The sequence below is a fragment of the Hypanus sabinus genome, chromosome 6 (assembly GCF_030144855.1).
Source record: "Hypanus sabinus isolate sHypSab1 chromosome 6, sHypSab1.hap1, whole genome shotgun sequence".
Classification (NCBI taxonomy): domain Eukaryota; kingdom Metazoa; phylum Chordata; class Chondrichthyes; order Myliobatiformes; family Dasyatidae; genus Hypanus; species Hypanus sabinus.
In genome coordinates, this window is record NC_082711.1 from 175,462,542 (window position 1) to 175,489,091 (window position 26,550).

Genomic DNA, 26,550 nt, shown 5'->3' on the forward strand with positions numbered 1-26,550 from the left:
TCAAAGATTCCTTGAAGAATGACATTTTATTGTTTTTACAGGTTGACTAATGTAATAATTAGTTTATAGATTTGGATCTTTTATAAAATGATGGCTTTTTACGTGATGGCTTACATGAATTTCTTATACACGGTAAAAGTCCATTTTTGGTTATTCTGAGTTTGTTCTTTTCATATTATTAATCTGTTAGTTTTGAAAGTAATTTATTAGGGTTTTCTTAAGTTCATATACACCTTTATATTTTTAACATTTAAATATTAAGATGTAAAAAAAATAATATGTCGTTTCTTCTGCCCGAAAGACCTTAGTGCTTGGAACTGTTTTGATGCGTCTGAATAAGTTTAAGGACTTTCTTTTAAAACGCTAATACAATATTATCCATTTATGGGTTTTATTGGTTTAATTTTTAAAAATCCTTTTGTTATATATATATACACACACACACACTAATTTTATACTTTAATTTTTGTTATACCAACCCTTTCTTATAATATGGGTGGTTTGTATCTTTTATTCAACTTTTTTTTTGTTTGAGTTCCTGTCTTGAGACATGGGGGTAATTTTAGTGTTAGATCACTTGCTTGCCTCTTTTTGGCTTTTTTCCTGGGGTTTTGAGGGTGAAGGGAGGGGGATTTTTCTTCTTTCTTTTCTTTTTGCGTGCTTTACTCTTAGTTTTACTTCATGGGCTTATTTGAAACTACAAAAATGGTTGCAGTGTCATGACTTCCAGTTCCTCCTTGAACTTACTTCCCTCTTCCGGATTCATGAGTTCATCTTTTTTTTCTTATGTGTTAATTGTAATAAATATTGTCAATATGGATAAGATTATTAATTTTGTTTCTTGGAATACTAATGGTTTAAATCATCTGATCAAATGGAAAAAAAATTCAAAGTATTCCATAGAATGAATGCTATAATGTTATCTTTGTACAAGAGACTCATGTAAGGAAGGTGGATAGTCAACGCTTTTTTAGGTTTTGGAAGGGCCAACAATATCACTTGAATTCTGAAGCCAAAGTAAGAGGCGTTTCCATTTTTATAGATTCTTCAACCTCCTTTATACACCATGAAACAATTTCAGACCCACAAGGTAGATTTTTGCTTATTACTGGTCTACTTTTTAATTAAAAAGTTGTATTAGTTAATGTTTATGCTCCAACACTGATTGTCCTGAATTTTTTAAGTGTCTATTTACACCCTTTCCCAATTTGAATTGGTATATGCTGATAATGGATGGGGATTTTAACTGTTGTTTAAACCCTTCGATGGGTAGATCTCAGCCCACCCAAGCTCTTCTGAATATATCGGCCTCTCTTATTAATTCCTTTATGACTGTTTCTGCAATTTCTGAAATGTGGCGTTTTTTACACGCCAATGACAGTTTTCATACTTTTCTCATGTTTATTATAATTATTTAAGAATTGATTACTTTTTCATTGATCACCATTTACTTACAGATGTTATCGATTGTAAATATGACTTATTACCATTTCTGATCATGCACCTTTGAAGCTATCTATTAAGACAATGGACTCATCTACTAATGCTAAATCTTGGAGGTTCAACTGTATTTTATTGCAGGACTTAGACTTCGTTAATTTTATTAAACAACAAATTGATTTGTTTCTTTCAACAAATTCTATAGCAGAGATCTGTGGTGGAATTTTATGGGTCACTTTTAAAGCATTTATTCGTGGACAGATTATTTCATACTCTGCTAGAGTTAGGAAACAAACTAATTCTAAAATATTAACATTGGTTGATAAAATCAAAGCAATTGATAAGATTTATTCAGTGACCCCCTAGCAAAGAACTTTATAAAGAAAGAGTGGAACTTCAAATGGAGCATAGTTTGTTATTAACCTCTTCGATTGAAAATCAATTAATTAAATCTAGAACCCAGTTTTATGTACATGGAGATAAGTCTGGGAAATTATTGGCTAATCAATTGAAAACTGCTTCGGTTAAACAACAGATTACTAGATTTCGTCAACAAGATGGCACTCTGACGATCGACTATAAAGAGATAAATAAAGCCTTTCAAGATTTTTATAATTCCTTATATCAATCAGAATTTGTTGAGGATTCTTCTAGAATAGGTGAATTTTTAAGAAAATTGAATATTCCAAAATTAACAGTAGAAGATAGTGTATTCCTAGGTACACCTATTACAGAAACTGAAATTAAAAAGGCTATTTTTTCAATGAATTCCGGTAAAGCTCCTGGTCCAGATGGTTATACTGTAGAATTTTTAATATCTTTTTCCTCTATACTTTCTCCTTGGCTTGGTAAAATTTTTAAAGATGTGTTAATTATAGGCAAATTGCCACAATCTTTTTATGAAGCCTTTATTTCTTTAGTTCTTAAAAAAGATAAAGACCCTATTGAATGTGCATCTTATTGGCCTATATCCTTGCTGAATAAGGATTTTAAGATTTTTAGTAAAATTTTGGCTATTAGATTAGAAAATATATTACCTCGAATTATTTCTGAAGATCAGACTGGATTTATTAAAAACCGCTATTCATCTTTTAACATTAGAAAATTAATTAGTAGTATTTATACTCTGTTCAAAATACCAGAATGTGTCATTTCCTTAGATGCTGAAAAAGCATTTGATAGAGTTGAATGGCCATATTTATTTAATACGTTGCAGCATTTTAATTTTAGTTCAAAATTTATATCATGGATTAAATTAATATACTATAAACCCTTGGCTTCGGTCTTTACCAATAATCAAAGACCTCCTTTTTTTTAATTTATTCCGTGATACAAGGCAAGGCTGTCCTTTAAGTCCTTTACTAGTTGACATTGTTTTGGAACCTTTGGCTATAGCCATTCATGATCACCTGATATTTTGGGTATTACTCGTGGGGAAGGGACGTATAAGTTATCATTATATGCTGATGATTTGTTACTATACATATCTGACCCTGAGAGATCCATTCCTGCTATTTCGTCCTTGCTCAGTTTAGTAACTTTTCTGGTTATAAGTTGAATTTTAATAAGAGCGAATTATTTCCATTAAATATGCAAGTTCCAATTTATAAACATTTACCATTTAAAGTTGTCACAGATTATTTTACTTATTTGGGTATTAAAATTACCAAAAAACATAAAGATTTATTTAAAGTTAATTTCTTACCTTTAATTGACCAAATTGCTACCAGGTGGTCTCCATTAACTTTGTCATTGGTTGGTTGAATTAATGCTATTAAGATGATGATATTACCCAAATTCTTATATTTACTTCAAGCATTACCAATTTTTATTCCTAAATCTTTTTTGATATTATTGACTCCAAAATATCGTCCTATCTGTGGCAGAATAAAAATCCTTGATTAAGCAAAAAATATTTACAGAAGCCTAAGAAGGAAGTGGGTTTGGCTTTGCCAAACTTGAGATTTTACTATTGGGCAGTTAATATACAATATTTAATATTTTGGACACAAGAATCAACTATAGCAGCTTGCCCACAATGGGTAAATTTGGAATGTAAATCTGTACAAGACTTTTCATTGTTTTCAATTTTAGGATTTTTACTTCCTTTTTCTTTATCTAAATTGAATAAACAAATAACTAATCCTATAGTCAAACATACATTGTGAATTTGGTTTCAATTTTGTAAATTTTTTGGTTTGAATAAGTTCATCTTATCAAGCCCTATAATATCTAACTTTTTTTTCGGCCCTCTTTTATGGATCAAGCTTTTGTTTTATGGAAAACCAAAGGTATAACATGTTTTCGTGATCTATTTTTGGATGATAGCTTTATGTCCTTTGAACAACTATCTAATAAATATAATTTACCTAAGACTCATTTCTTTAGATATTTGCAAGTTAGAAATTTTTTGAATAATAAGTTAGTCTTTTCTGAAACTATGTCCATCGGACATTACAGAAAGAATTTTAGCTCTGAATCCTTGTCAAAAGGGTTTAGTAGCTGTCATTTATTATATGATCATGAAAATACAGCCAGAAGTATCAGAAAAAATTAAGAAGGAATGGGAAAAAGAATTTCATTGTCTTATACCCACTGAGCAATGGGAGAAAATTTTACTATTAGTCAATTTGTCTTCTATTTGTGCTAAACATGCCCTAATACAATTTAAGGTTGTACATAGAGCTCATATGTCTAAGGATAAACTTGCTTGATTTTATACTTACGTAAATCCAACCTGAGACAGATGTCATTCTGATGTTGCTTCATTGACCCATATGTTTTGGTCTTGCCCTTGTTTGCAAAATTACTGGAAAGATATTTTTAGTATTATTTCAATAGTTCTGAATATCAATTTCCAACCGCATCCTATTACTGCAATTTTTGGTTTACCAGTGGCTGATAATAGTCGTTTATCCCCCTCATCTCGACGAATGATTGCATTTGTTACATTAATGGCTAGAAGATCTATTTTATTGAATTGGAAAGAAATTAATCCTCCAACTATATTTCAGTGGTTTTCTCAAACTATCTCTTGTTTGAGCTTAGAAAAAATTAGAAGTGTTGTCTTTGATCCTTCAGTTAAATTTGAAGAAACTTGGAGACCATTTATTCAACATTTTCATATGAGTTAAATTGTCTTTTCCTAAACCTCACTTTTATTATCCTTAATTATTTGGATGGAGGTTTGAAGTTATTGGCACTACTGTATGTATTTGATATTATGCAATGGCCTATGTTGGTTAGTGTTTTCCCCCCCTCTTTTTTTTGGGGGGGGGTTATTTCTTTTGTTCATAAATACTATGAGTTTGGGAGGTTATATACTGATGATCATATATTTGAATGTCTACTTAAACTATTAACTATGTACTCTCAAACTTTCTGTATTCATGTTTCATTTATGTTTGCTTAAAAATTAATAAAAAGATTTAAAAAGAAAAAGAAAGAACCACATCATCAAGTTCATCGATGACACGACCGTGGTGGGTCTTATCAACAAGAACGACGAGTCAGCTTACAGAGAGGAGGTGCAGCAGCTAACGGACTGGTGCAGAGCCAACAACCTGTCTCTGAGTGTGAACAAAGCAAAAGAGATGGTTGTTGACTTCAGGAGGGCACGGAGCGACCACTTCCCGCTGATCATTGACGGCTCCTTGGTAGAGATCGTAAAGAGCACCAAATTTCTTGGTGTTCACCTGGCGGAGAATCTCACCTGGTCCCTCAACACCAGCTCCATAGCAAAGAAAGCCCAGCATCGTCTCTACTTTCTGCAAAGGCTGAGGAAAGTCCATCTCCCACCCCCCATCCTCATCACATTCTACAGGGGTTGTATTGAGAGTATCCTGAGCAGCTTCATCACTGCTTGGTTCGAAAATTGCACCATCTCGGTTGGCAAGACCCTGCAGCGGATAGTGAGGTCAGCTGAGAAAATCATTGGGGTCTTTTCTTCCCACTATTACAGACATTTACACTACACATTGCATCCGGAAAGCAAACAGCATTATGAAGGACCCCACGCACCCCTCATACAAACTCTTCTCCCTCTTGCCATCTGGGAAAAGGCACCGAAGCAGTCGGGCTCTCACGACCAGACTGTGTAACAGTTTCTTACCCCAAGCTATCAGACTCCTCAATACCCAGAGCCTGGACTGACACCTTATTGCCCTGTTGTTTATTATTTATTGTAATGCCTGCACTGTTTTGTGCAGTTTATGGGTAGGTCTGTAGTCTAATGTAGTTTTTTTCTGTTTTTTTTACATAGTTTAGTCTAGTTTTTGTCCTGTGTCATGTAACACCATGAAAAAACATCTCATTTTTACTATGTACTGTATCAGCAGTTATGGTCGAAATGACAATAAAAGTGACTTGACTTTTCCTTTCTTGGGTATTCCTCCTTTAACTCTGGCTCACTATATATTTTCTGTCTCTGCTTCCTTTGGTATTTCCTGTTTCTTCCCCTTCACTCCTCCACTGATAGCTGCTGCCTAGCCATAACTTCCTAAAATACATAAAAGGAAGGTCAGAATTTAATGGAATTACTTTGAAATTGTGCAAAATTACTATGAATTAATTATGTTTACTTTGGTGAAATTTTATAAAATATTATGAAATGCTGCAACTAAATTCATTTATGGTTTTAGTCATTGGGGATACATATAGTGAGGAAATGTTGTATGCCTGTATGTGGAAGAAAGGGGAAATTATGTATATTATAAATAAAGGTTAATGAAAAATTACAAGCCGTATTACTATTTATTGTGATCATAAATTATATTCAAGTCTCCATTGAGGATGATTTGGATGTTTTTGTCAACACCCTCAAACTATGTGTCACCACCATCAGACAGAAAACCTGACTGTATTGACGCCTGATGGTGGTGACAAAAACACACTTTTTTACATGACATGCATGACAGGAGCCATCTTGTTTTCCCTCTGTTGCTAGCTGCCTCTGGCCTGTACTTAAAATGCATAAATTTATGTCTTAATTTAAAATAATTATTTCTATACAAAAGAGACAGTGTTGACATGTCATGGTTGTGACAGTAGCAACTACAATAAATATATAAAATTATTGAAAAAATAGCAAACTTAACAGGAGCTTTGACCTTGTTGCATTTAGCAGATGTGGAGGGTGGAAAAGGGGTCCTCAGGAATATAGTTGACCATGTGGTTGCCTGATTTTATTATTTTATATAAATATCTGATGGTGTTGACAAAAACTTGGGACACATTTTGAGCAACCACAAGATAACAGTAAATATTGTTGAAAATTCACTGCTTTTAGTTTTAAAGAGGTTTTTCACTCTACTCTTATCTGACATATACACATTTTAAATGATTTTTTTTCACACTTTTTTAATCAGATTGAAATGATAATCACTTGTCTGAGGTCAACTGATTTTGTGGGTACTGGGCTATCATATAACCATATAATTTATAAAATTAAAAACAAACATATGAAAAAATATTGCATTTGCGCAAAAGACCCTCAGATGATCAACCCTGATTATTTTAAATAAGAAAATGTTATTCATTTTCAATGGACTTAGCACTTTTCTTAGTGGGACATGTTTTCGCCGAAGTCTCAAGAATCAGTGATATGTTATTAAACAAATATAAACTCTGTAACATTTCATTGCTAATTTCCATTTTGTTTTTAAATATTAACATGGTGCATTTTGAAGCATGGTTAATTGTATTCAGATACCAGTGAAGTTTGTTGCTATTGAATCCAGATTTTATAACCCTATATAAGCAATACTGCTGCTGAATTGGACTGTTGAAGTTTTTATGTAACAATAAGTGAAATTTGGTAACCATTATTTGCTACCCATGAAGTACTCCCATAGAAGATTGGTAATATGCTTTGAGATGTAATTTAGCAGTGGTACATCATTTTTAGATTGCTTCCTGATCCTCCTATGATTTTAATACAGGCTAGTAAGGACAGAGTTTGAAACTCTGTAAGGTATGATAAGGAAGGCAAATGATGAGCAGAGTTAAGAATGAGCTGATGATGGACTGTTGAAGCTGCTTCTGATAAAGTTGAATTGGGGCTGAAATATGTGGTGACATTTTCATCAACATCGTGTTGAGGAAAGAGTGGTGTGGACAAATTTAAACTAGGTAATTTTCATTTTTGTCTACAGGCTGTCCCTGGATTAAGAAAGCCCGACTTAAGGACACCCCTACAAATGAAGGAGCTCTCATAATATGAAAGTGTGTTGTTATCTAATCTGTTTATTTTATTTAGAGATACAGTGCAGAACAGGCCCTTCCAGCCCAATGAGCTGCACCACACAGGAACACACCTATTTAACACCAGCCTAATTACGTTGCAATTCGTGGTGACCAATTAATCTAATAGAGATATGTCTTTTGGACTGTGGGAGGAAACCGGAGCACCTGGAGGAAACCCGCAGTCATTGGGAGAACGTACAAACTCATTATAGTTGGTGCTAGAATTGAACTCTAAAGTCTACACCCATTTGTTTTTGATAACTAAACATTGTCTTCATTCCTTTGGAACAGTAACTCCTCATTTGAATGATCTTGGATATCTCTAGTCACCTTTGATGTGAACATAACTGCTTCCTTTTTTTTAAAGAATCTTTTATAATTATTTTGCAGGCACAAGAACAAAAGAGGCACTGGAATACAAGGACAATCTCAGCCTCCAGGACCACAACTGCCAACAGCTCTCAAGCACAAAATAAATGACAAGCAAGACAAAGGGGATAAACAACAGAAGCGACCACAAACTCCATTCCATCACCGTAATTCAGCATGCGATGATGTTTCAATGGAACAGGACTCAGCCAATCACAGACTTGGAATCAGGCCGCAGGACAGTAGAGGAAGATATCCAAATGCAAGGCCTAGTGACCATAGCTCTACAAAATCCTCACAGTTACACATGCCAGAGATGGCAAACTCACCGCCACCACCGCCACTCAGCCCTCATCCATGTGAGAGGGGTGAGGATGTTGGAGATGCATTTAAAAACCCATTGACACCTCACAGTCAATCATTCTGCCAGATGCCTGCACCAGATCCACTACTTCCAGCCAAAGCTGTAGAGGACAGGATGGAGGCACTTCCCACCCAGGCTTTCCCATTGGGTTTTCCAGAAGTCTTGGAGCCTACAACATACAACAGCAGTGCTGTACAGTTGGAAGGTGAAGAGAGTGCTGTCATGTGGAAGTGTTATCGATTACCCTCCCAGGTAGATGATGATTTTACTCCACCGCAGCTGCCATTAGATAAATACAGGGAGGAATACACTGCAGCCAGTAACTCAGAACGTACACTTCCTTCTGCCTCAGAGTAAGTGTTGCAGTTATATGTTTTTATTTCTTATGTTTTTATAGGTGTGCATCCATAACGGAAATTTTGAAGCGGTGTCCATTTCATTGGTAAAGTTTAGACTTTTAAGTAATTACACAGTTGCAGTTTTGATAACAAGTAGCTGAAACATCTACATAGATCAGGAAAATCTTAAATATGAACTTTCTTGTACTCATTTAACAATTTGCAGGAAAATGAGGAGATGGTGATTGGAGATAGCATCTCTAAGGAGCTTCACTCCTGATTGGTAATGAGTTAGAACATGCATTATCATTTTTCCTTTGTCTAGATACACTTAGTTGAATAAATGTTCCTGATATTCATTATGGATATTTTTAGTGGTATGTATGTTTCAACATTTAGATTCATGTCAGATACTGATTGATCCATAATTTAATTAAATTACTAACCTGATAGAAACATCAATTGGGCTCTTGTAAATTTGAATATTTGCAAAGAATGGCTTATCATAGCACAAGGTACAATGCCTACTTAAAAAAAAAACCACCCCCAGAAAGTTTTCATGTTTTATTATTTTACAGCATTGAATCATGAGATTTAATTTGGCTTTTTTTGATACTGATCAATAGAAAAAGACTCTTTCATGTCAAAGTGAAAACAGATCTCTACTGGGTTGAATCATTCTTGCCTTTTCTCATTTTAATATCTTTCTTTATCAATAAGATAAAGAAAATTAGTTGTGAAGGTGAAAAATACACCATTGGTTGGACAAATTATTGTATGTGTTTAGAAAAAGCCACTTTCAGCAAAGCATTGGTAGAAACTTGAGAGTGGAATATCTGCATCCATTCCTTAGGATATTGAGGAAAGACATTTCAAAGAAAGGAAGCAAAAATTTACCTGATAATTGGTGAATATAGTTGAATATAGCTAATTCTGTATTGTTGAATATAACACTAAAATATCTGAAATGGGAAACATTTTGTGTCATGGTAGGCCAATTCAATGAAAACTTTTAACAACCCCAAAAATGATTAATTAACTGCTTTAAAAATAAATTTGAGCTAATTTGAAATATGAGCTAATCAGAATCTGATATTGGTGACAGTCTGAACTACCAGTGTTGAAACGTGCTGAGCTTTACTGGTTCCACAGTGCAGAAACTTACATTAAAGTGACTGCGTTATCCCAGCTGGGGATCAGTGATGTTCAGTCTTATAGATTTGTACCCTGGTTCTTTCACTTAATTCTTTTGGAAAGCAAGAGGGTGAAACTTCAGATAAGAAGCTTCCAGTAAGGTGATGGCACACTTGGAAGCAGCGTCCACTCTGGTCCAATTAAAGGTGTAAATGTTTGTCTTGTGTGTCTTTTTTTATGATTGCAAGTCACTGCTGGATATTAAGACATTAAGCACTACAGGACCATCCTTTCAGCAAGTTGTTGAGTAGGGAAGTAGCTGGACTTATTGTATACTATTGTTTTGTTGTTACCTGGACGTTGTGGTTGTTGGCTTCAGTTGTTTCCATAACTTGTTGATTTTTCCCTTCTTTTGGGTGTTAGTCTTTTAATTTTTACTTTAATTGGGATATTTCGGGTTTCTTGCTTTAAAGCTACTTGTTAAGCAAATAAATCTCAAAGTTGTGTATTTTATGCATTCTTTGATAAATGTACCTTGAATCCTGAACTTTTGTACTTGTGTACTGTTGGACAGTGCGCGGTCCAGAAAAAAAGGTATGAATGATTTTGATGTTTTTATTGTGATCGCGTGACCCTGCTGGACATTGGCAACGTACAACACTGCAAATCTGTACATTAGTGAGATTGACTGTGAGGGTGCAGTGTTCCCTGGATTGTGGTGAGGATTAGCCTTCGACCATAGGGTCATCTTTTGTAGTCGCCCAGGGAAGGTGGTGATGAGGTGGTGCAGGAGAGGCATCTGGGGGGTATGCTGGAATCTGTTCTGTGTTGGGGGCTGGCTCCTTCCATTGATACTGCCCTCCATTCGCTCAGTAGAAGAACAAGCTGGACACCTATGGACTTAAGCTACCTATAATTTTTCTTGGTGCTTATGCTTTTCTGACATCGTAACCATATGTGCTATGTGTAGTGTGCTGTTGATAATGTGTTTTGCAGTTTGGCTTTGGAAGAACACTTTTGTTTTGCTAGATTCATGTTTGGTTGAATGATAATTAAACCTGAACTTGAGAGCTTGGTCTTTGGGATGATGCAGTGAGGAAAATCTTGAGCTTCCCATTTTCTTTCTTGCTGTCAAGATTTTCTTTGACATGGCTTTGGAAGTTAGGAAGCAGAGCATTATATCTCTACCTCTGTTATTTGTCTGCATTCATTGAAGTTTGTGTCAATGAGATTGAATCTGATCATGAAATTTCAGATACTTTGAGACTAAAGGTAGAGTACATTGAGTTCCCACAAAGTTCCCTCTTGGGATGTGGTTATTGCTGACAAAACTGGTGTTTATTATCTATCCTAGTTGCCCTGTGAAAATGACATACATCTTGAACAGTTTAACACAACTGACAGTTTTTCATTGCTGAAGATAAGTTCACAGTATTTTTATCCACAGAATAACTTGATATTCTCCTGAAGTCGCATAAGCCAAATCCAGTAGGAGCTAGTGATATGACCTAACCATTTTTTATATAAATAGCCCAGTAACATTTGATGTATTTTATTTAAAATATTCCTTGCTTTTCAAACAATTAGTGCCGAACTCCCGTGGTTGATTGATCCTGTTGTGTCATGACTACATTTGAACTGCTTGTTGAGTTTTTATTATTTTCTGTGTATCATTGGCACTCACTAATTTCCATTATTCATGGCATCAACCAATATTGGAATGAAGTATTTAGAGGTTTTGGAATATTGAGAGTTGTTTTGGGCCCTATATCTAAGGAAGGATGTGCTAGCATTGGCAAAATTCCTGAAGAATAATCCCAGAGATGAAAGGTTTAATGTATGAGGAGCATTTGATTGCTCTGAAATCGCTGGAGTTTAGAAGGATGAGGCAGTGGATAATTGAATTCATTGCTACAGATAGCTGAGGGAGACCAATTATTTGGATATGTTTAAGGCAGAGGTTGATGGGTTCCTGAATTGTAAAGGTGTCAAAGGTTATGGAGAAAAGGAAGGAGAAATGGTTGAGAGGGATGATAAATCAGCCATGATTGAATGGTGGAGCAGACTAGATGGGCTGAATGGCCTAATTCTGCTCCTATGTCTTATGGTCTAAAACTAAGTTTTTGAATGTTTTGATATTAGTGAGAATATGATCATCTGATTATAAGAAGCATGTAACCTGTAACACAATGAGGTATTTCTGTATAATATGAACAGTGGTTGTGTACATTAGAGAAAAGTCCAATATTAGTTCATTAAATGGTTCTGATCAAACTTTATGCGACATTATCCACTATTCCACTGCTTTCAAGTAATACTCATCCAATTATATAGTTTTTATCAGAACTATTTAATGAACTGACTGCATGGAGTTTTCTCGACTGCAAACAGCCATTGTTTACACGATACCGAAATATGCAGCTGTATCACTGGTCACGTGCTTTAACTATTCATCTTAACTGTTGCCAACATTCATTTTATGATGGAGCATATTAAAGACTTTTCTATGCAGAAAACATAGCTATGGAGACTTTCCCACATACTCATCTATCAACCTATTTCTCGTCCCTTATGCTCATTAAGGTGCATTGATACCACTTGGTAAAGTCTGCATTCTCACCGATCTTTGGTGGAAAAATAAAGTTTTATTCTGAATTTGTTTTTAAAAAAAATTCAGAATGACTATTTTGCATTGATAACCTCTAGATTTGCTTTTTCCCACCAATAAGATCACATTTTTTTATCTATGCACTGTTGTCCAAAGTTTTCTTAACTCCAAAGATCTTTTCAAGCATTGCTCAGCTGTCTTCTCTTTCTTGATTCTCAATACTGTGGTAATAAATGTGTTTGCTGCTTGGGCTGCTGGCACTAACAGCCAGGGTAGCAATAACATGCAGTGGTCAATCGCTCAAGTAACAGATTCTGAACGAGCTTCACCTTGTCTATTTAAGCATATCAAAAATTGGCTGAAATGTGTAAGAATACTGGACTCTGGCTCCAAGTGTACTCATTCTCCTGACTCCCCAGTGTTCTTGAATCTGGTTCTGGTAATTCCCCCCCCCCCCCCCCCTTTTTCCTTCTCTCTCTCTGTCCCTTTCATAATCACTCCTTGCCTGCTCTCCGTCTCCCTCTGGTGCTCCCCTCCCCCCTTCTTTCATCCTAGGCCTCCCGTCCCATGATCCTCCCCCTTCTCCAGCTCTGTGTCCCTTTTGCCAATCAACTTTCCAGCTCTTAGCTTCATCCCTCCCCCTCCTGTCTTCTCCTATCATTTTGGATTTCCCCTTCCCCCTCCCACTTTCAAATCTCTTACTATCTCTTTTTTCAGTTAGTCCTGACAAAGGGTCTTAGCCCAAAACGTTGACTGTACTTCTGACTACAGATGTTGCCCGGCCTGCTGCATTCCACCAGCGTTTTGTGTGTGTTGCTTGAATTTCCAGCATCTGCAGATTTTCTTGTGTTTGCCTTCTAGAAGTAGCTCACTTACACTTGGTTTTCTTCTGTGATTACCTTGCATCACAGATTGCAGTCATATTTAAAAATTTGTGCTCCGAACTCCTTTTGCAAATTTGTATTCTGCAACTAATTTTCTAAGTTATTTGTGATCCTTTCATTTGCAAAATGGAATCCTTTTCACTTATGAATTTGTTAATCTTGTACCCATACTGTAAAATTATTAATTCTTATTGCACATTGCTGTGGCCTTTGTCTATTTTTAAATGTTGTTGCTGTTAAAGGGATGCATCCGTTTAACAAAAATATTGAGTTAAAGACTGAGCTTGGATAAGTAATGCATAATGTTTGTTATGCCTTTATAATTAGTAATGATATAGCTATTTTAAGTTGCACAGTAATGCATGCAAGCGTACTAAGATCCCACCAGGCAAGAGTTTTCCTAATGATGTAAGTTACAGCCATTTAACAGTTGTGGGGGCACTGATTTTTGTATTCGTACAGCTATTCACTAGCTGTATGGAAGTAAAATAATGCTTGATTACATTTATTCCAAATCAAATATTTATTGAACATCTCAAAAATTTGAATATCCCAAGAAATAAAATTCCAAATGTTTCTGCAGTAAAGATCCAAATTCTCTTTTCCCCGCACTCTCATGAGCTCTTATCCCCTACTCCACAAGATCCACACACGTAGATAATCCCTAATGTAGATGTGCACCAAAGTGAAGGAAGCCGGTCCTCTTTCTGATCAATTCTGCCATTCATGCTTTTTGATTTCCTGCTGCACTCTGTTCCTTATTGCATTAATGGGCAAATAATCAACACACTTCTGGCAAATGGATTCTATCAACATTCAGTGAAGTATGCAAGGCCTACAATATAGAAATTATTTAAGGCATTTAACATCAGGATTCCTTGCTATTGAGATACACAGACCTTTTTATCTATGGTCCAGATAGTTAAATTAGTGCACCCCCTTACTGAAGGAATCTGCAACTGTTTCTGTAGTTGTCCTGAAATCCTTTTAGTCTAAATATATCTGAAATGGCTGAATAAATAGAATAGTAGAACACTTAATTATTAAGATTGGAAAACAATATCCTTTAATTGCTGAGATGCAAGAAGTTTTTTTTACACTTTTAGAATCACTTTGGAGCTTCTGTGCAAAAAGGCCACAGTCTCCTACCGGACTGGAACCATTGCGCAGTCACACCCATATGTTAGTTAACCAGTGGAAAGATAAACAAACACAACTAATTGACATTACTGTATCTTCCTGAAAATAAAACTGACAGTTTCAGATCATGATTTCTCCAGATGTGTTTTAAGTTTGAACTAAAGAGCTATTTAAATAGTTTTTTTTAAAAAATTACTCATTTTGGGGGAAAAGTTCATTTATTAATGCATCATCTCTTAATTATTATTCTCCAATACCTGGGCAGCCTAGACCAACAGTAGTCTTGAATGAGTTAGTAGAAACCCACTTTTCTTAATGTGGTATTTTCATGTTTAATCCTGTGAGGAAGTGCCAGGTCTCTTGACATTGTTTATTTTCTAACTTTTCAGTTAATTCCTTTGCTCTGGTGAGAGGTCTTTGTGAAATCATTGTGAAGCAGTGCCTTTTACTCCTGACACACTAAATTAAATGCAGAGCAATTTAAGTAATTATGATTGTAAGTTAGTGAACATTTGATGAGAACAACATGCAGAAAGCTGGAGGAACTCAGCAGGCTAGGCATATTCTTTGGAAAAGAGTACACTCAATGTTTTGGGCCGAGACCCTTCATCAGGACCTATTTAGTCTTGATGAAGGATCTCGTCCCGAAACATCTACTATACTTTTCCATAGATGCTGCCTGGCCTGCTGAGTTCCAGCATTTTATGTGTGTTGCTTGGATTCCAGCATCTGCAGATTTTTCTCTTGTTTGTGATTGAACATTGATATGAAGTAATTTTGACTGTTGTTTCAAATTGAACAATTTGGTGTAAAGTTGGGCCTAAGACAACTTTGAAGAGAAATTGAAAATAGAACACAGAACAACACAACACAGGAGCAGGCCCCTTGACCCACAATGTTGTGACAAGCCAAGTAGATCTTGCAGTGCTTTGACATACTGTGGCTTTCCCATTTGTAGACATGACTGAAAGTTCATTAAAGTAGTCGCCCCCTACAAAGAGGCAGTGTCAACTTGGAAAAAGCAACAGGGTTTTAGGCAAAACACAGTGTGGAGAGAAGTGGATGTTAAAAGCAGATGCCTACAGTAACTAGAGTCATCTTTGACAGAAGGGAGGTCTTTATGGATGAAGGAAGGTAGGTGTTGCAGCCTCAGCTTGTAATGTCTGGAGTTTATTAATGACCTACCTTCCAGTTTGGAACTAAGTGTGAAGATGTAGCAGCATTAGTGATACATCCAGGGCAAGACTGAAAAATAGGGTCGTTCTTTTCTATCACATGAGAACCAAGTAATGACCTATTCAACAAACTGTTGTAGCACTTAGACAGGAATTACAGTTACTATAGAGTCATAGAACACTATAGCACAGTAATGGGCCATTATGTCCATCTGGTCTGTGTTGAACCATTAATCTGCGTAGTTCCATCGACTTGCACCTGGACCATGGCCTTCTGTTTTCCCCCCACCCCATCCATCTGTCTGTTCAAATTTTCATTAGATGTTGAAATTGAACCTGCATCTATCAATTGTGCTGGCAGCTTGTTCCACAATCTTTCTGTCCTCTGAGTGAAGAACTTCCCCTCATGTTCCCCTTAAGCATTCCACCCTAAACCCTTAATTCATGACCTCCAGTTGTAGACTCGTCCAACCTCAATGGAAAAAGCCTGCTTGCATTTAACCTTTTGATATTCATCATAATTTTGTTTACCTTTATGAAATTTCCACTCAATCTTCAACATTCTAGGGAATTAAGTCCTAACCTATTTAACTTCCCTTGTAACTCAGCTCCTCAAGTCCCGGCAACATCCTTGTAAATTTTCTCTGCACTCTTTCACTTTTATTTATATCCTTCCTGTAAGTAGGTGACCAAAACTGCACACAGTGCTCCAAATTAGGCCTCACCCACGTCTTATGCAATTTCAATATAACATCCCACCTCCTGTACTTAGTACATTGATTTATGAAGGTCAATGTGCTAAAAGGCTTTCTTTATGACCCTATCTATCTGTGATGCCTCTTTCAAGGAATTATGGATATGCATTCTTAGATCCCTCTGTTCTCCCGCAGTCCTCAGTATGCTACCACTCACTGTGAAAAACCTATCCGGGTTGGTCCCTCGAAAGTGCAACAGCTCACTTGTCTGTGTTCAGTTCCATCTGCCATTTTCAGCCAATTTTTCTAGCTGGTCTAGATCACACTGCAATTTTTTTTTTCTAAATCTTTTTATTAATATTAGTAATATGGACAGAATACAAATGATATATTGATAAAGAAATTACCAACATAGACATTCCATTACATATGAAAAAAAACATACATAATAGTTACAATATAAATGAGTTTACCAAGACATAAGCCATAAGATATATGTATGGACATAGTAAATCTAAATATTTCATAATGTATAATATAAAAAAAAACAGAAAAAAGAAAGAAAAAAAACAAAAAAAAATTTATATAATGCAGAACTAGCTAATCTAATCTAATAACTATAACTAATAAGTAATATAAAAGAAAAAAAAACAAAAAAGAAGGAAAAAAAACGGGCTGTTTATAATATCTCACAAAAATAAGTATTCATCAATGCCTTCACTTCCGGTCCTCTCAAAATACATAAGCTGAAAACTGGGAAATCAAATGAACTTGGCACAGGGTCATATTACATCATATGAAAATGTTGAATAAATGGTCTCCATAACTTTTCAAATTTAATAGAAGTCTCAAAAGTACCACTTCTAATTTTTTTCTAAATTTAAACATAACATAGTTTGAGAGAACCAATTAAATACAGTGGGAGGATCAATTTCTTTCCAATTCAACAATATAGATCTTCTAGCCATCAGAGTTAGAAATGCAATCATTCGACGGGCTGAAGAAGATAAATGCAGTGAATCTAACATTGGTAAACCAAAAATTGCGGTAATAGGATGAGGTTGTAAATCAATATTCAAAACCGCAGAAATAATATCAAAAATATCTTTCCAATATTTCTCCAAAAATGAACATGACCAAAACATGTGAGTTAAAGACGCAATTTCAGAATGACATCTATCACAAATAGGACTTATATGAGAGTAAAAATGAGCTAATTTATCCTTGGACATATGGGCCCTATGTACGACCTTAAATTGTATTAGTGAATGTTTGGCACATAACGATGATGTATTAACTAATTGAAGAATTCTATCCCAATTCTCACTAGAAATACTAAAACTAAGCTCTCTTTCCCAATCCTGTTTAGTCTTATAAAGAGGCTCTGAACGTATCTTCATAATTATATTATAAAGTTTTGAAATAAGCCCTTTTTGAAAAGGGTCTAATTCAAATAAACTCTCCAAAGTATCTGAAGGCACAAAATTTGGAAACGTAGAGAGTACAGAACTTAAAAAATGTCTAATCTGTAAATATCTAAAAAAAAATGAAATCTCGGCAAGTTATATTTGTTGGATAATTGTTCAAAAGACATGAAACAATTATCTAAAAATAAATCAGAAAATCTTAGTAATCCCTTAGTTTTCCAAGCTGAATAAGCTTGATCTATAATGGAAGGGTGAAAAAAACAATTAGATACAATAGGACTATTTAAAACGAATTGAGTCAACCCAAAAAATCTCCGAAATTGAAACCATATACGCAATGTATGTTTAACTATCAGGTTGTCAATTCGTTTCGGCAATTTAGAAAGAGCAAAAGGGAGAGAAGTCCCTAAAATAGAACCCAAAGCATAAGCTGATACCGATTTAGTTTCTAAACTCACCCAACAAGGGCCAAAAGATCCACCCCCATCTTTCAACCAACATAACAAATATCTAATATTAACTGCCCAATAGTAAAATCTGAAATTAGGTAATGCTAACCCGCCTTCCTTTTTTGTCTTCTGTAAATATGTTTTACCTAACCTGGGATTTTTATACTGCCATATATATGAAGAAATTTTAGAGTCAACATTAGTAAAAAAAAGATTTCGGGATAAAAATTGGTATCGCTTGAAAAATATATAAAAACTTAGGTAAAATAACCATCTTAATAGCATTAATCCTATCTATTAGGGATAGAGACAAAGGTGACCACTTAGTAAACAAACCTTTAATCTGATCAATTAAGGGTAAAAAATTAAATCTAAACAAATCTTTATGGTTTTTTGTGATTTTGATCCCTAAATAAGTAAAAGAGTCATTAACTAATTTAAAGGGTAAATTTCCATAAATTGGGACCCGTTTATTCAATGGAAACAATTCACTTTTATTAAGATTTAACTTATACCCAGAAAACTCACTAAATTGAGCCAATAATGATAAAACTGCTGGAATGGATTTCTCCGGGTTAGAAATGAATAATAATAAATCATCTGCATACAAAGATAACTTATGAATATCTGTCCCACGATTAATACCCAAAATATCCTGTGATTGTCTGATGGCAATTGCCGAAGGTTCTAAGGCAATGTTAAATAGTAATGGACTAAGAGGACATCCCTGTCTAGTGCCCCGAAATAGGCGATAAAAGGGAGATCTTTGATTATTGGTAACCACTGAGGCTACTGGAGTATGGTAAATCAATTTAATCCATGATATAAATATCGGACTAAAATTAAACTTCTCCAACACATTAAATAAGTAAGGCCATTCAACTCTGTCAAATGCTTTCTCCGCATCTAATGAAATCACGCATTCTGAAGTATCATGTGAGGGAGTATAAACAATATTCAACAATCTCCTAATGTTAAAAAAAGAATAACGATTTTTAATAAAGCCAGTTTGATCATCTGAAATAATTTTGGGTAATACCTTCTCCAATCTAGATGCCAGTAACTTAGAAAAAATCTTGGAGTCTACATTCAATAAAGATATAGGTCTATAAGAAGCACAATTAGTAGGGTCTTTATCTTTCTTCAATATTAGAGAAATGGAAGCTCTATAAAAAGATTGTGGCAAATTCCCTAATCTAATGGCCTCCTCAAAAACCTTACCTAACCAAGGGGAAAGAGTAGCGGAAAAAAATTTTAAAAATTCAACTGTATAACCATCTGGACCCGGTGCTTTCCCAGAATTCATTGAGGAAATAGCCCCCTTAATTTCTACATCCGTAATAGGAGTATCCAATATCAAAAGATCATCAGATGATAACCTTGGAAAATTTAATTTTCCAAGAAAATCAGACATGGTATTATAATCTTGAGGAAATTCAGATTGATACAGGGAGGTATAGAAATCTTGAAATGCCTTATTTATCTCATCATGATTAACTGTCAGATTCCCATTCTGCTGACCAATCTTAGTGATTTGACGTTTAACCAGAGCATTCTTCAATTGACTAGCTAACAGTTTACCAGATTTATCACTATGTATATAAAAATCAGATTTAGTTTTCATTAATTGATTTTCAATCGAGGATGTAAGTAATAAACTATGTTCCATTTGAAGTTCAACCCTTTGTTTGTAAAACTCCTTACTAGGAGCAATCGAATGAATATTTCTTATCAATCTCTTTAATTTTATCAACCAATAAAAGAGTTTCCATCTTGATACGTTTCCTCAAACCAGCAGAATAAGAAATAATCTGTCCACGTATATAAGCTTTAAAAGTGTCCCAAAGTGTTCCGCAGGAAATATCATCTGTAGAATTAGTTGAGAAGAAGAAGTCGATCTGCTCCTCCATAAAGTTTATAAAGTCAGAGTCTTGCAACAAGGTAGAGTCAAATCACCATTGTCTAGCATTAGAAGCTGTATCCGTAAATTTCATAGAAAGTAATAATGGAGCATGATCAGAGATAGCTATAATATCATAGTTACAACCGATTACCAATGGAATAAAACAAGAGTCTACAAAAAAATAATCAATTCTTGAATAAGAGTGATAAACATGTGAGAAAAAAGAAAACTCTTTGTCTTTAGGATACCGGAATCTCCAAATATCAAAAACTCCATTGTCAGTCAAAAAAGAGTTAATACAAGTGGCCAACTTATTAGGTAAAGTCTGAATAGATAAAGATTTATCCATCAGAGGATTTAAACAACAATTAAAGTCACCACCCATTATTAACTTATATTCATTTAGATTGGGTAAAGAAGTAAATAAAGACTTAAAAAAGTCAGGACAATCCACATTTGGAGCATAAACATTAACCAAAGCAACCTTTTTATTACAAAGTAAACCCGTAATTAACAAAAATCTGCCATTTGGATCCGAAAAAATATCATGTTGAACAAATGAAATAGAGGAGTCAATAAAAATTGAAACTCCTTTTACTTTAGCATTCGAATTTGCGTGATACTGTTGACCCCGCCAAAATCTAAAAAAACGAAATTTGTCCTCCCTCCTCACATGAGTTTCTTGTACAAAAATGATATGAGCATTAAGTCTTTGGAATACTTTGAAAATCTTCTTTCGTTTAATTGGATGATTTAAACCATTAGTATTCCAAGACACAAAATTAATGGTCTGAGCCATAATTCTAAAATCAACCCTTTGGTATAGAAAGGGTTAACCAACTTATAAACTCATGCACCCGGAAGAGGAACAAAAGTAGTGAGAAAACCCGGAAGTGACGACAACACAGACATATTTGAAGTTCAAAAACAGCCCGAATAAAAAAACTAACACAAATTGGTACAAAAAAAAATAGAGTTAGAAAACAGACCATCCCCCCACCCCCCGAGAAAAAGAGAAAAAGCCAAAATATGACTTAAAAAGAGAAAAAGTAAGACTAATCCTACCCCCATGTCAGCTGAAGAACACTCCAAATAAAAAGGATATATATAAAAGAATCACCCCAACTTTAAAAATAAAATCGCTATAATAAAAACCATATTTCTAAGTATAGTTAGTTGTAAAAAGAATAAAAATATAATCACTAAAAAACAATTATAACTCGGGCTCTGGCCCAGACAAAACAAAAAATATTTAAGCTAAGATAAGCGATGCATTGTACGGAAGAAACGCGAAAAATATAAACATAATGCCATCTTAAGCAAAACCAAAAATCTTTTCCAAAAAACCACCATCTTAATCAAGGAAAAATTTACCTTCAAAGAATTAAAAATATACCTTCGAAGGAACAAAATTAATAGACAAATATGTGGTTAAATGATTAAAGTGTATAAGGCAAAACAATTAACATGACGCAAACACACTTTAACTTGAGTATAAAGTGTAGGATGAACCTACACCAATAACCAGATTTTAATTCTGGTTTAAGAGATCGAGAACCATCTTACACGATCAAAATCATTCATTTATTAAAGACTAGTGTCTGTAGCAGTAGGGAAGTTCTCCTCCAGATATTTTCTCGCTTCTGAAGTTGAAATGAAAACCTGTCGTGGAGCATTCGACGGAGAAATTCGAAGCTTCGCAGGGTATAGAAGCGCAGGTTTCAGATTTTTCTCATAACATTTAGCCATCAACGGTTTAAAAAGAAGCCTTCTTTTTAAAAGATCTGAACTAAAATCTTCGATCAGGTGGAAGCAAAAATCTTTGATTTTAATCATTCCTACCCGACGAGCTGCTCTTATAACTTGTTCTTTGTCATGTACATAATGGAACCGGACAATTACCACCGAAGGTTTGTCTGTAACACTCGGTGATCGACGCCGAATTCTATGTGCCCGATCCAATAAAGTGGGGTTATTCGGGAAAATCGTCGGAAACGCTTCTTTTAAAAGTTGAGCAAAATATTTCGAAGGGTCATCTTTTTCTATGCCGTCTGGAAGACCAAGTATACGTAAGTTCTGTCTTCTGGACCGATTCTCAAAATCGTCGCTCTTGGCTTTAAGGGCTTCCATCAGCTTAATGGTCGAAATTAAATCCTGTTGCAGTTTTCCAATAGTCAAATCTCGCTTCCGAGCTTCTTCTTGCAGAGACGCAATAAGAGCTTGTTGCTGTTTAATTACTGAATCTGTCTTAACCATGTACTCTTTAAAGCCTTTATATCTTCTTTAAAAAATTGTTTTAGTTCAGCAAATTTTTCATCCAAAACCTCCATAAACAATTCAAAAGTTAATTGTGTTTGTTGTGTCGGAGCCTGCTTTTTTCCATTACCGTTCGGATTACGTCCGGGATCCCGTCCCTTAGACCTGAGAGACATTTCTGTTTGCATATCTTCAAAAGTTCACAACAAACTCTTGGCAGTAAATCCAAAAAAAAGAATAAAGAAACTTTCGATATAGGTAAAAATAAGCTGAATAAGAGTGACCAAAGGTTAAAAAAAGTAAAAGTTATGGAGCGAATCCAAAACGGTACTCACTCCATGAGCGTCTCCAGCTGACTCCCACACTGCAATTTTTGATCATCATCTTCGCTGTCCACCACACTCCCAGTCTCAGTGACATCAGCAAATTTGCTGATCCAGTTTACCACATTATTATCCAGTTCGTTGACATAGATGTCAAACAATAACGGACCGAGCACTAATTCCTGTGGCACAGCACTAGTTACAGGCCTACTGTCAGAGAGGTAACCATCTACTACCATTCTGGCTTCTCCTGTGAAGCCTTTGTCTAATCCAATTTATTATTTCACCCTGAATACCAAGTTACTGAACCTTCTTGATCAGCCTTCCATGCAGGACCTTGTCTTGCTAAAGTAGAATGCAACCAACATCCACTGCCTTGCCTTCACTAACTTTCCTGATAACTTTCTCGAAAGCTCTATAAGATTGGTTAGACATGTCTTGCCATTCACAAAGCCGTGTTGACTATCTCTAATCAGTCCATGTGTATCCAAATACTTATATCTGATCCAATACCTTCCAATAACTTTTTCACTACTGATGTCAGGATCACCCGTCTATAATTTCCTGTTTTGTTCTTAGAGCCTCTCTTAAACAATGCAACAACATTAGCTATCTGCCAATCCTCTAGCACCTCAAATGTGGCTAAGGATGTTTTAAATATCTCTGCCAGAGCTCCTGCAATTTCTGGACTAGCCTCCCATTGGGTCCAAGAGAACAACTAACCATGCCTTGGGGATCTGTCCACCCTAATTTACCTCAGGACAGCAAACACCTTCTCCTCTGTAATCTGTATAAGGTCCATGACCATACTGCTGTGTTGCCTCACTTCTGTAGACTCTGCGTCCGTCTCTGGAATAAATGCATATAAAATTTAGATATCCCCTATCTCTTTCAGCTCCATGCATAGATTACCAGTCTGATCTTCCAGAAGACCAATTTGTCCCTTGCTATACCTTTGCTTGTAATATGTCTGTAGAAGCCCATAAGATTCTCCTTCACCTTGTGTGCTAGAGCAACCTTATGCCTTCCTTTAGCCCTCCTGATTTCCTCCATAAGTGTTTTCTTGCTTTTCTTATACTCGGGTACCTCATTTGTTCCTACCTGTCTGTACCTGCTGTGCACCTCCTTCATTTTCTTAACCAAGAGCCCAGTATCTCTTAGAAACAAGGGTTCCCTTGCCTTTCATTCTGACAGGAACATACAAACTCTGTGCTCTCAAACGATCACTTTTGATCGCCTCCCACTTAGTACACCTTTGCCAGAAAACAAGCTATGCAATCCACACTTGCCAAATCCTTTCTGATACCATCACAGTCAGCCGTTCTCCGATTTAGAACCTTAAACAAAGGACCAAATCTATATCCTTTTTCATAATTACCTTAAAATAATGACATTATTTTCACTTGAAGCAAACTGTTCCCCTACATAAACTTCTGTCACCTGCCCTGTTTGATTCCCTAATAGGAGGTGTAGTATCACATTCTCTCTAGTTGGGATTTTGATGTACTGATTGAGGAAACTTCCCTGAACAAGTTTGACAAACTCTTTCCCATCCATTCCTTTTACAATTTGTGAATCCCAGTCAGTGTGTGGTAAGTTAAAATAGCCTAACATCATAGCCTTATGTTACTTACAAGAGTCTGTGATTTCCCTACAAATTTGCTGCTCTGAATCCTGCGGACTGTTGGCTGGTCTGTAGTATCCATTAATGTGGACATACCTTTCTTATTCCCCATTTCTATCCATAAGCCCTCACTAAATGAGCTCTCTAGTCTGTCATGACTGAGCACTGCCTTGATGTTTTCCCTGACTAGTAATGCCATCCCTCCTGTTGCAGTGGAAGCCAGGAGCATTGAGCTACCAGTCATGCTCCTCCTGCAACTGAGTCTCATTAATGGCTACAGTGTCATAATTCCAGGTGCTGATCCATGCACTAAGCTCATCCACCTTTCATACAATGCTCCTTGTATTGTAATATATGCAGCTCAGAACATTAGATCCACCATACTCAACCTTTAGATTCTTGACTTCGAATGTAGCTTTTGAAATTGCCATGAACCCAAAACTTATGTGGATCAGCCACCCTAGCCCTTGACTTCAAAAGTGAAAAACGGGCCAGGGGTTGGGGACATTGCGGCAGGTGATTTATATGTAACTCGAAAACCTCTTTTTGCCATCTTTATGTCATTTATACAATGGAATGCTCAGCACTTATCCTACTTTAGATTAGCAACAGTAACACAGATATGACATGAACATTTTTTGTTTTCAGGCTTTGACCATCCACTTTACTGCTAGTGAATAATGGTGTCCTGATTCTACTTTCAATGATACTTTACAACTCCTAGTCTCAGTATTATGTTTGTATTTACACTGTTTGTCTTCATTTACACATTGGTTGTTAGTTGTAGTCTATGTATAGATTTTCATAACTTCTATTTTATTTCCTCTAAATGCCTGCAAGAAAATTAGTCTCAAGGTAGTATATGGTAACATAATAAACTTATTTTGGGCTTTCATAGGAAGTGCTAGAGCTGTGGTTCCCAACCTTTTCTATGCCCCACATCCCTAGGAAATGTTCGCATTAATTAATGTTCGCACCCCCTACAAAAGTAATATCACATTTGAAGATGAAGTCTAATTTCTAATTTTTGAACCACAAATTGAACCACATACAATACTGCAGGTGAACAAATTGAAATTAAAAAAACAAGCTTTTAACTCAGTGCATAAAATGCAAATATAAATTGAGCAATTAGATTCTAATTTTTTCAGAAAAAATTGTAAAGAGTAAAATCAATCCCAATTGTGAACATAAAATTCAATGACTTCTTTGCTCCTGCTTCTCATTCATGATTTTGTCAAAACGTGGAACTTTCTAGCTGACAGATCCGCAGGTCTGCCTGTGGATTCAGGTGATTCCTAGATTTTGTCTTGATTGACAAAAGAGAACTGAATCCAGATTCACACAAGTATGTTGTTGCAAATGGAATGAGGACACGGAGTGCTTTTCCACCAAGTCTTGGGAACATATGCAGTGCCTCACACCAAAACTCCTCCAAAGTCTTGCTTTCAAATTGGATTTCAAGAGCTCGATTTGTCCGCAAATCAATAAGATCTTCCTTCAGCTCTTTGTCATCTGACATTTTCTCCAAATTGTAGGAATATGGATTCATGATTCATTCTTCTGAAATCTTCAGGTCTCCAGCAGCAAAATATCCATCAAGCAATTCTGACGGCATTTCTAAATGAGCCACGATTTCTTCACGCACAGTAGGAGTTATGGATCCAGCATCATTAACCATCTCCTCTAGTGAAGGAAAATTTGAGACTGTCTCTTTCTATCCTTCAACGCCAAAGACGTTACTTTTTTTTTTGAAGGCATTCAACTTTTCACAAGCCTTCAATATGTTTATCCCTTTTCCTTGAAGAGAAACACTCAGGTCATTCATATGAGTGAAAATATTGGCTAAGTAAGCCAGCATTTGGGCGAATTCCTGCGATTCCATTGCCCCAACCAGATCACATTCACGTTCCTCCAGAAAAACTTTGATTTCTTCCCGCAGTTCAAAGAAGCAGGTTAAAGCTTGTCCTCATGACAACCAATGGACTTCTGTGTGGAAAAGCAAAACTAAATGCTCACTTCCCAGTGATGCACCATCAATAACTCTCGGAGACGTGAGGCAAGATATAGGCTTTTATTGGCTGGAAGAAAGAACAAGCAGCAATTGACCACCACACTACTTCCTAGAGACTGAGGCTCCAATTGCCTTTATACCGGGGTCCATGGGAGGAGGCACGG

The 26,550-nt window shown here is 35.7% G+C and overlaps 1 protein-coding gene across 2 annotated transcripts in view; it reads left to right on the forward strand.

The window, feature by feature from the left end:
- Positions 1–26,550, forward strand: part of med13a (mediator complex subunit 13a) — a 192,705-nt gene that overhangs the window by 102,246 nt on the left and 63,909 nt on the right. For both annotated transcript variants that reach the window (XM_059973634.1, XM_059973636.1), the window contains exon 10: positions 8,074–8,769. In XM_059973634.1, coding sequence (XP_059829617.1) covers positions 8,074–8,769 — 696 coding nt within the window. The remainder of the gene's footprint in view (positions 1–8,073; positions 8,770–26,550) is intronic.